We start from the raw sequence: 11,878 nt of genomic DNA, 5'->3' as shown, positions 1-11,878 counted from the left end.
GTTACCCCGGGCGGCGGCGGTGGCTGTGTGCTTCACTAGGTTGCTTGAGGTCAGGGTGCCCAGGGATGGCACCCACCAAAACGCTTAGAGGCCTTCGAGGACCCGTGAGTGCTGTAAAAGCGCGCTGTCAGGCTGCCTCTTGTCCGTCTGTGGTGGGAAAAAGCCCGAACTTTGGCAGTGCGCTTTGAGGACCAGCGGGGCTGAATAAATGGTGCAAAAATTGTGTAGTGATAGGGCAAGGGGGAATGGCTTTAAATTGAAGAAGTGTATCTTTAGGTTAGATATAAGGAAGAAGTTCTTTGCTATGAGAGTGGTGAGGCACTGGAACAGGTTGCCGGGAGAAGCTGCAGCTGTTCCATCCATAGCAGTGTTCAAGGCCAGGCTCGGTTCAAGGCCAGGCTCGAGGGGGCTTGGAGCAACCTGGTCTAGTGGAAGGTGTCCCTGCCCATGGCAGGGGGTTGGAACTAGATGATTTTTAAGGTCCCTTCCAACCCAAACTATTCTGTGATTCTATAAAAAGAATAAATATGCAGCTTACTCTGAGTGACAAACCAGATTCTCGGGTGGAGCAAATACCATCACTGCCACCACCTTAGGAATGTATGTATTTTATTGTGGCATTGGGATTTTAGCCAAGTTGCAGAACTGCTACCCAGATCGTGGAGCAGAGCTGGGCACTCTGTGTAGGCAGTATTACATCCTGTCCATGCCAGCCTTCCTTCCATCCCCTGCCAAAGAAACCCATTGCTGTGTGTTGGAGCTCTGAAACCACTAGCATCAATCACGTCTACTGGCACCTGTGTAATGAATGACATTTATTTAAGTGGGTGTCTGTGTTTAGCACCAAAGCAACGTGAGGATATTGCAAAGGAGGAGGTGAATGCTCATAACCGTGTTCTGCTGCACTGATTTCTTCTGCTTACTATACACATGTGCTCCTCAACCTCCCCCACCCTACCCCAAACCAACCAAAATTAAGGCCAGTGCAGCATGATTTAAGATTACAAAGCTAGACTTTGCCTAATGCTTGCTCCCTTGTTTTATACCAAAGCAGAATCTAGATCATTGTTGCTTTGGAGTACCGTGCCAAGAGCTCACAACAAAACTAGCAATGTGCTTCCAAAGATGTTGAATGTCTCCAGCCTCTCTCTTAATGCCCCAAGGGAGTGCTTCTGGGTATTGCCATGTATTTGTATACCTTTTTGTCTGCATTCACATCAACTTCTTAAAGACCTGCTGAAGAATTTCTGCTGGGCTGCTTGAGCATGCCAGGCCTGAACTTTAAAAAGTGACCTTTCTTTCACTGTAGGACTTTTTTTACACATCTATGTACCAATATATTCAGTATATATATTTATTTATCCAGTTGAATACTGTCTTTATATTGAAACAATCACAAATATTTCCTTCAGATTTTCAAGTGCTAAATCCAGAAGTAAGTAGAGGTTGAATTTAAAATTTCATTTGGAGTGGCTATTTTTTTTATGCTTGGCTATAAACTGAGGATAATCACACTTTTTTTTTTTTTAATTCATAAGCAGAATACTCATAAAAATTTATAGTTACTTGAAAATTGTCCTATTGCATAACACTGAATAGCTTTAGGGTAAATGACAACTTCTTAATGTTGGGAAGTGCCTGTTTAAAAGAAAGAAGAATATTAAATATGCTTATCATATTAGAAAGATAATTAATTAGAAAGTACACGTGAATTTAATCTTACTGGTCAAATGTCAGTGAGCACTTGTAACTGAGAACTTATGTATTATTGCAAAGTTATGCAGTTTATGTTCTTTTATTCAAGGCAACCAGAAGGCTAGATAGGAGAATCAACATTTCATCCTGATCCTGTTTCATAAAGACTTACTGTAGCCTAAGTGAAAGCTGTTGGTTTGGATGAATTCTGAAGAAATTTCCATCCATTTAGTTTAATCTTCCGCATCACACTAAGCATGTGGAATTTGACCAGGATGCATCAGTAAGCAATACTGACAAGGGTTCTTCGTGGGTGTTTACAGTACTGAGGCAATTTAAAGCACTATCTGAAATTGTTTCTTTTTGTGTTTAAGATACTTTTGAACGAAACCCTGCCAGACAGCTCATTGCTACAAAATGTTTAAAAAGTTTCAGTCACCCCTATTTACTGAAAATGGAGATGGGAAAATAGGCTTCCCAGGCCTTGTGCAGCAGGGTTTCTGGAACAAGATTTGCCTCTAATTAAAAACCTCGCCAAGGAGGATATTTATAATCTCATGTTTCTATGGAAATGAGGAACATAACTAAGTAACTTTTTTCTTTTGATTAATTTCAAGGCTTGTGTAAGTCCAGTGATCTCTGAATCGTGCTCTTTATGGGGAAGTGTTCAGTGGTAGTTACCAACAAAACCGTCTTTTTTTGATAAAGAAGCAGTTGGGCAACATTAAGAAAACACAGCAGCTGAGGTGTCTGTAGGTGTCAGTGAATATGCAAAAAAACCCCAGCCAAATGAAAATCCATGAGGCAGAACGGTGTTTCAGTACAGCATGAGGCAGGGCTATGCTGAAGTTCATGAACACTAGATATGGAGGAACATCTCAACATCAAATATCTTCTGTTAGCTTTGAGGTTTTTTGAGACGTGATTTATTGCTTTACCACATGAAATTGCAAGTGGAGGTTAATTTCAGTGATAGGCCTCTAAAGATTATATTTAGCAGACATGCCATTAAGATGTACGCTTTACAAAGGCAAGTTTCTCACCATTTATCCCTCTACTCAAGGTTTATGTGGGCAAGCTATAGAAAGTGTAAAGAATATGTGACTTGAGGAACACGATTGTAAAGAAAACCCATTAGGTGTTGCTTTTTATCCTGAACCAATATTGAAGCAAAGCTTTGTAAAGATTCCAAGATACCTTGTGAGCCTGCAGGTCTCATCTTTCATAAGGAATTCTGAAAATTGTTGATTTGCAGTTTGTTTAGTTCTTGTGCTGACGAGTTTCAATCTTTGTAGCTTTCTGAAGCCTTTACCTGTTGGCTTATTTTTGGCCTACTTAATCTCTACTGCCACTGTATGGTCCAGGATCTCCTGATTGTTGTATCCTAATACTTATGGAACTAACATACATTAAATCTGTAAAATACAGCTGATCATAAGTTGAGAGGTAAACATTTTGTAATCACTTATCATTAATGACTTACCTAGATTAAGAACCTGATCTTTGGCAAGAAGTACAATCTTCCACTGATTTTTACAGATACTATCCATGAACCGTGGTTCATTCTCCCTGTCCTACATGCTATTTCATCTATAGAATATTTATTTATTTATGTGTGACTTTGAAATACTTTTAAACCAGAAATGTTCAATTTCAGTATAAGATTTTATGACTTTTAATCCCACTGTCTGAATCTCCCATTGGAGAACTCCCTCTTACTGGGTTTGCCTTTTCAATTTGAAATTAGTAAGAAACTTAGTCTTGCCACTAGTTTGGTACTAAATACTTATTCTGTCTAGTTGTTTGTAGTTTCAGGTGAAACTTTCCACATTCTGTGGGAAAAAAAACTGTAGCATTAGAATTCTGAGGTGTACTGAGAAGCAAAATAATTAATAGAAGTGAAACAGTAAATTATGAGTTGAAAAGAGTATGTCATATGATTAATTCAGCCAATAGACTGTACTAGAATTGTGTACTAGAACACTGATTTTATATCAGTTACATATTGTAAAACACCATGAAATATTCTTAACAGAACTATTTGGTATTTCAGATTTCAGACAATTGGCCTGGATATAGTCTGGATTTGTTCACATATCCTCAGCACTACTATGGAGACCTGGAATATGTGCTCATACCACATGGCATTATTGTTGATAGGTATGTGTTGTTTAAATGTTACTAAATAAATTCTTTGGTCAGTAATATTACTCTTCTTTATAAAGCCTGGCGTCCACAGACAGTGTGTATATAATATTTGTCCTAAAATAATGTTAGCAATTATAAAAAATACTTTATTTCATTTGAAAGATAAAGTGCTTTAATATTAGGAAATACTAGACTTGTAATATATTGCTTTTGCAACTCCCTGTCTAATTTCTTTCACCGAATTTCTGATTTGGGCATTGAATGAGAGGGGTGCCACAAAAAGGGGAGTGATCATACATAGTGAAATTGGCACTGGAATGTAAACTACAAGAGAGCTGAACTCCAGGTGAAAGAGCAAGTGCAAAGCTTTGTATATAGTCATACTCAACAGTCTCACTTGCACTCTTAACTGTCCTGTGTTTTTAATATGAAAAGGAGAAACCCAACATTCAGTTATGTACAACTTTGGCAACTGCCTAATGCAAGTTGTTAATGCCGATTAACCTTATGATTCCTGACTGCACTATTGACTTCTGCCATTCAGCACAACCAAAAAGTGTGTCAGGGACTGTTTGAGTCCAGGTGCTAGGTCTGGAAGGCAGTAGCAGGAAAGCTTGATCACCCCTCATTCCTTACCTTGTAGTAGTTCCCATGTGCTACCTATCCTCATAGGCATCTGGAGGTGCTTTGGTATTTGTGCTAGTCCAGCTCAGCATTCATGCTCACTAACAGTTTATGTGCTGTTAAAAATCTTACGAAAAAGTTACAAACTGGAAATGGTAATTTTCAACAGCGTATTTACTGGGGATATCTAAATGGAATTTCACGGGACATTTTCAGCCTGCAGCTTTCTGTCTACCACATTTAAACAGCCAGTTGCAAGTACTGCATTTGTTGGAACTCCCTGAAAGAAGATTGTAGACATTCATCATGAGGAAGAGTTATGACTCCTTTATTTGTTTTTAAAACACAAGCTTTTTTTCATTGCCTTTTCCGTTACCATTGTGTTGAATTTTTCATCTTTTTGGTTAGAGTCAACTGACTTTTAATTCCTCTGTTTAAAATAAATACGTTACAACTTCAGGTCTCATAGGATTCAATATAAATCTGTTTGAAGTAAGCAGCTCTCCAGTGGTGTTTTTGTATTCCAGCAGAATGAATGCCACTGTTTTTTCTTACTCAAGCAGAAGAGACTGACACTGTTCTAATGGAAAAGGACGAAGAACGGAATATATTGTGATCATGCAAAGTTTTCATACAGGAAGAAGGTTTCAGCACTTGAGAAAATTCTCTAGATTGGTAGCGACAGACTATAAGTTAAAGAAATGGTATTTTTTTTTATTTAGGAGTTGAAATCAGTACATTTTTGTCTATGCTGGACTTCATAATCTTTTAGAATATAAAATGGTCTTTGGAAGATTTTGAAATTTCAACTTATCAGACAATCTGAGGAAGAATATATACATATATATAAAAACCACAGAAATGTTTCTTTTTTATGGGAGGTTTTCTCCATTATTTTCAGACTTGATAAAAAATGATAAAAGGCTGCTTTACTAATCTTCAGTAAAGTAAGTGAAAGTCATTTACTAATCTTCATTCTTACATGAGTAAAAGGAGTTACGTATATGAGGTTAAACAAGATGATCTAATGATACCTTCTATTTTTTAAATCTAAAAAACACTAATATCTGATATATGGAATTTACTTGAGCCTTACAAGTACAAAGATGTGAAAATGAAGTGACAGCTTTTGTTCATAACTAGTATATTCAATTTAGAGCTTATTCTTCTCTGGTATATGCACACGTAGATTTTACTGAAGCTCAATGTATTTATGTAGTGGCAAATGGCTGGAGGAAAAATAAAAATGAAAAATGGAATCATGAAAGAGGTGGGATGTTACAGAAAGTGTATCTTTTGGGTTCAGTCATCTGCCACGATGTGTTTGCAATGCAGAATTGTCAAAGAGAAGACAGATATGGGAAACCTACAATTCCGGGTTCATTGGGGCGTAGCCTTGATTATTCTCATGTGTCTGACCTCAAACAAGTCACTTAAGCTCTTTGCCCTCTTCTTTTTTGCTGTATGAAATAGTGATAAAGTACACTTTTTATAAAATTTAAGGTTAACCAGTTTGATTCACATGCTTTGCATCTTGCATCCATCACTCTCTGCCTACTATGAACTTGTTCCAAACCCAGCCAAGACCCTTAAACATACTGTCAGTCAAGCCGCATACATAGTGTTTCTTTGTAATCACATGGAAAACATACCATAACCTTAGAGAATCTGCATCTAATGTTGTTTTATCCTTAATTTTTTTGCCCCAGGACAGAACGATTGGCCAAAGATATTATGCAAGACATTGGAGACAATGATATTGTGGTTCTCTGTGTCCTCAAAGGTGGCTACAAGTTTTGTGCTGACCTCGTGGAGCACATTAAAAATCTCAGCAGAAATTCAGAAAGGTTCATCTCCATGAAAGTCGATTTTGTTAGACTGAAAAGTTACCACGTAAGTCAACAACTCATTTACGTAGTTTTATGTAGATCCTGGTCATATGTTCATAATAAGTAGTGGACTTCTGTAAATGGAAAACATATTTTTTCCCCCCAACAAAAACTGTGTGAAAAATATTTTTGTTTGAAAAACCTGTGAGGTTTTCTTTCAAAATATTTGTCATGTCCCTTTATGCTTTATGGAAGGTATGAATGAGGGTATGAAGCATCCTCAAGCAGTATTTTTTTATATAGTCTGTCTTCATTTTCAGACAGAAAATTATTCAGATTTCCATCATATAAAATGTCGGCGTGTTGTTTGTTCTCAAAATCCTCAACAGTTCTGTCAAGTTAATTTCATGTTACTTCACTCACCCCCACATAGTTTGGCATAACTGCAAGATAATAAATCTTTGTTTTATTCTAAATGTTTAATGCTGACTAAATGAAGTGCTTTCATCTTCATAACGTGCAGTTTATATAGTAGCAAAATATACCACTGGATGATGACAGTATTTCATAAGAAAATTAAATAAGCCATTGAACCAAATCCAGTGTTGAAGTAAGGATCAAGACTTCCTGTTATCTTCAGAGGAAATTATGCAATAATGATTCATTTGTTTCAGTGAGGCAATGATAGTGTGATGACTGGCCTTTTATAGAATGCATGATTACAATTTCTATTTGCATAAGCTCTACATTTATATTCTACCATGTAGCATACACTGCGTAGTGAGGGAGCATTTCTAGAAGTTGTCCTAGAAATGTCTGAGGAAGTATACTAAACAAATGGAGTGATAATACACTTTCTCTCTGAGCACAAATGCAACTTGCTGAGTCCAGTAGTTCCCACAATAACTCTATGTCCTTTTCACTGACAGAGTTTGTTTGTTTGTTTAGTTGGTTGGTTGGCATTTTGTTCTGACCCCAGTGACCATAAACTTTTCCTAACTTTCACAAATCCAGTTGGATTCTTTTCTATCATGGAAGAGAAGTGGATAAGAACCTTTTGTAGCCCTTTGGTTAGGATTTGGTACTGGAACCTCTCTTTCAAGAATTAGTCAGGTCTATGAAGGACATATGCAATACTAATATTGTACAATTTCTAGCTATTTAGCAGTATGACATAACTAATAAATGAGATATAATGTCTGTCTTACATAAAAGCACATGGAAATTATACTCTTTTTTTTTTTAATTTTGTGTAGCAATGACAGCATTTCAGTAATACTGCTTGGTTAATATTAGAATGACTTAAACTGGTTTTTATATTGTATTTGGCATATAGGTAATGCATGTACTTTTCCTATTGTGTTATCTCTTATCCAGCATGAAGGTACCCTGGTTGTAAAATCTCTTTCCTTGGTGACAAGTCAAGTCTTATTATCCATACTAACCCATAACCAGTGAGTGGCAGGAGATGTGTACCATAAAAGTTTGGAAATCTTCACATCATTGCTTAGGAAATAAAATGAAAGCACGTTATATCAAGCTGAAGCTGCAATACAAATTTTTTTATGCAAGGTTTAATTATCAAGACTAATTCCTAGATGATCTTAGCTTTTAGTGGCTGTGCATATTACGGATCTTAGCCTGATGCTTTAGTAGGAAGGTAGCACCTTCCCTAGAACTAGTGCTTCCATGTAGTTTTTAGAAAATACTTTTTTTTCTTATAAGTGCTTACGAACAAGTCTCATATATTTAAAGCCTGAAGCTGTGCTTGTAATGCATGGAACAGTGCTTGATACCTGTGTGGTCTTGAGAAGCTGAATGACACAGTAGTCAGTATAAATTTGAAATGACATAGATATAGGTAAATTTGTTCTATGAGATATGCATAAATGTAATACTGACTAAAGTACCAGTACCACTGCCTGCCATCCTTTGTATTTTGAGTTATTGTTGTGTCCTGTCCAATTGCAGGTTTTAGGGAAAGTACCCTTATCAGCATAGGCATGGTCAGAACACTTGAGGAACTCACTGCTGTAGTTTGAGTGACTCTGTCTCAGCCTTATATGAGACTCCCAAATCCACTTGTCACTTTATTCTGTAATAACATACCTCTCACAGTGTTTTATACTTTAATTAGTGGCAAATAACTACCGTTTTAGAGGTAATTCATAAGAGTCTTGGACCATCACCAGTTCCACTCCTTTGCTTCTCTTTGCTTTTTCTGTTCCACTTCCTATTAAGACTTATTGCTGCTCTCTCCTTTTATCCATTTTTAATTTCATAGACGCTGTTCTCATATTATTTATCCTGCCTACTTTTACTAACTGTTCTCTGTTTCTCTCCTAAAGGGAGTCCTGCTGCTCTCAATATACTTCCTTCAGCTATATCTCCCTTTTCCCCTCCAGCTGTTTAAATCCAACAACTAAATTCAGCTCAGACTCATGGGACTTTTGAATTATTTCATTCCAGCTTCAATCTTGAAAGGTTAGTTGATTTTTAAAGATTGTAATTGAAAGTGGGATTTCTTGCTTTAATTGTGTAGCAAAAATGGGCGGTAATTGTGACCCAAAGTCAGATCTTGGCATCAGTGCAAGTATATCTTAACTGCACAGTATCAGTGGAAAACGTTGTACTTTGATGTCTGGCATACAGACGTGATTACAGAAAAGGAGATGGCAAATCTGACCAGCTTTACATGCTTCTTTGTTTTTCAAACCTGTCATCATATTCCAGAATTTAGACACGTAATTAGTATGTTAAGATCTGCTTTCATAGTAAGTAGCTGAAAGTTGGGCATGTAAGTTGTTTTTTAGACTTCTGTGTACAAATTAATTGATTTAAAAAAAAAAAAAGCATAATATATTTAGATTCTCTGGATACTAATGAGGTAAATGGCTGGTGTACTTCTGTAGTCAGGATGGTTTTATCTGGGTTGTAAAGTTTGACGTACGTGCCTAAGCCTGGTCACACTTTCCTGTGTTTTACCAGTGGTGTCTTGTTTCATTATCTCAAATTGGCATGTCAGATTATTGAATGTAGTTTATATACAGGTAATGTGGGAGAACACCATTAGATTATTAGTTTCAGAGGAAAGAAAGTGGAATCCAACTTAGGAAACCATAGCCTAAAAATAATTGGTTGTACTGTATATAATGTTTATATTCTGCTATAATGTTTATATTCTAGAGACATCAGTATTAGTTCCTCGACCTTCAACAGAATTTCTGCAGCTGCAACTGGAGGTGCAGCCTTATCTGAAAGCACATTTTTATTTCCTCTAGAAATTGAAGTGTATTTTTCCATTTCTTTAGTTTGATTTTTCTTTTTTTTTTTTCACTAGAGTGCTAAAATGATATGTTAGAGAAATTTAAGAAGTTTACACATGTGAACAGGAACTTACAGGCTCAGGTGCAGATTGATGAGGAAAAAATTAGGTGTGCTTAATTGTAAACAAAGTTTATATCAGTAAATCGAGATATAGACAATTTACAAAGAAACACATGATAACATTTTGTAACTCAGATTTTTAGAGCTTCTTAATCAGTAAGAATGGTAATAAAAATAACCATTTTTATAATATAATAATGGTAAATAAAAATAAAAATATTTGTGAAATGGAAAAGAATCATGACTGGAAGATAGGTGGATAGTTTTCCTCCATAAAATATGATTTTTGGAGAATGCTGCTTCTTGTAGACTTACAGGTGATACAATACACTTGTTCGCATTTTAATTTTGTGTATTTACATGAGTTCAAAATAAGGAGATTGTTTAGGTGGGGATTTGATTAGAGGCTGTATGGTGAATTTACAGGCTTCTACCACAGCAGGCAAATTAAAGCACTGTGGTGAGAGTTAGAGTATATGCTTTCAGAAATAAACATATGGAAGTATCATGTAGACTTAAGGGTAAGAGTCAGGAAGTAGATGAAGACTAAAATCTAATGATGGAAGTTTGAATGAGAAGCAGCAACTCTTGAGTTCCCACATCATTTTCCATAGATGTCTATTTAATTTTCTTAATGACAATGTTTTACAGAGAAATGTATATTAATGAACCTAATGTTTTGGGGAAGGGCAAGTGAATCTTGGTGTCATAGCTTTTTTTTCACTGAAAACCATGGAGAGCTAAACTAGGAATGAGATTGATACTTTTCCTCAAGACTTTTGTGATTTCTTTGATTATTCCTGTGTGGACTAAAGTGATAGTCATCTCTGTTATTTTGAAGTAATGCTGTTGTAATAAACTCTGTTATTCTTAATAACTTTGAGATCCTACCCGGAGTACTGCATCCAGCTCTGGAGTTCTCAGTATAGGAAAGACACAGACCTGTTGGAGAAGGTCCAGAGGAGGGCCACAAAAATGATCAGAGGGCTGGAATATCTCTCGTGTGAGGAAAGGCTGAGACAGTTGGGGTTGCTCAACCTAGAGAAGATAAGGCTCCAGGGAGACCTTGTTGTGGCCTTTCTACACTTAAGGGCTTGTAAGATGGGGACAGAGGTTTTAGCAGAGCCTGTTGTGATCAGACAGGAAGTAACGGTTTTAAACTAAAAGAAGGTAGATTTAGACTAAACTTAAGGAAGATATTTTTTACAATGCAGATGGTGAAACACTGGAACAGGTTAGCCAGAGAGGTGGTAGATGCCCCATCCATGAAAACATTCAAGGTCAGGCTGGAAGGGGCTCTGAGCAACCTGATCTAGTTCTGTTCAGTGCAGGGGCGGGTTGGACTAGGTGACCTTTAAAGGTCTCTTCCAACCCAAATTATTCTATGATTCTATGCAATTGTGCAGTGCACTTCTGAAAGACGGTAACAGATGAATTGTTGATAATCAGATTATAATATAGTTGTTAATGCTATCTTGAGAACAGATTATTACAGAATATTGATCTGTTTTCCATCTAGTCTCTGAATTATGGATTCTAGAAGTGTGTTTTTAATTTTCTGATGTCAAGAATGTATGTTGAAAATCATCCTGAAAAATATGAATGAACTTCAAAGGAATGTTGATTGCTAGTCACTTGGAGGGAACTTCTGAAGGATTATGTGCATTGGGTCAATTAGTGTAATTCTTTAAAATTAATACATTATTTATGGTTTTGAGAAAATAACTAATAAAAAAGGTGACCTCTGAATTGTAATCCATGCACAATGGTTGCATTGAAGTCTGTTCACAAGCAAATCCATTGATATGAGCTCTTTCCTCTTCAGCCTCCAGTTGTTTGAAATATATTTACAACTGTTAGTTATTAATCTTGGCATAAACAGGACCATTAGTGCTGCAAAATTCTGAAAACAAGCAACAAAACAAGCATTGTTTAGTAGAAATCTGAATGGTTTTGCTATATGAATCCATCTCAGTAAACAGTTTTGCTAATTCTCTCTACTGTAGGAGTAAGGAAACAGAGGGATTTTATGAGTAAGTTGAAAGCCAGTTGGTAAATTTAGTAAAATAATTTATTTTTCTGCCATGTAGCTTTATTTCTCATATACCATTACTGAATACTTACATCTTAAAAAAAAACCACAATAGCATGAGGCATCAGACTGTAATCAGAGTAGAGAACAGTGTAAAGTGTAC

At 36.4% G+C, this 11,878-nt stretch overlaps 1 protein-coding gene across 1 annotated transcript in view; it reads left to right on the top strand.

The window, feature by feature from the left end:
- The first annotated feature begins 65 nt into the window (after window positions 1-65).
- Window positions 66-11,878, top strand: part of PRTFDC1 (phosphoribosyl transferase domain containing 1) — a 44,860-nt gene continuing 33,047 nt past the window's right edge. The window contains exons 1-3 of the mRNA XM_010023597.1: window positions 66-104; window positions 3,749-3,855; window positions 6,177-6,360. Of these exons, the coding sequence (XP_010021899.1) occupies window positions 66-104; window positions 3,749-3,855; window positions 6,177-6,360 (330 nt within the window). The remainder of the gene's footprint in view (window positions 105-3,748; window positions 3,856-6,176; window positions 6,361-11,878) is intronic.

The sequence above is a fragment of the Nestor notabilis genome, unplaced genomic scaffold (assembly GCF_000696875.1).
Source record: "Nestor notabilis isolate BGI_N333 unplaced genomic scaffold, ASM69687v1 scaffold13771, whole genome shotgun sequence".
In the NCBI taxonomy this organism is placed as follows: domain Eukaryota; kingdom Metazoa; phylum Chordata; class Aves; order Psittaciformes; family Psittacidae; genus Nestor; species Nestor notabilis.
Note: the sequence above shows the minus strand (reverse complement) of the source record. Positions and strands in the feature narration are given on the sequence as shown.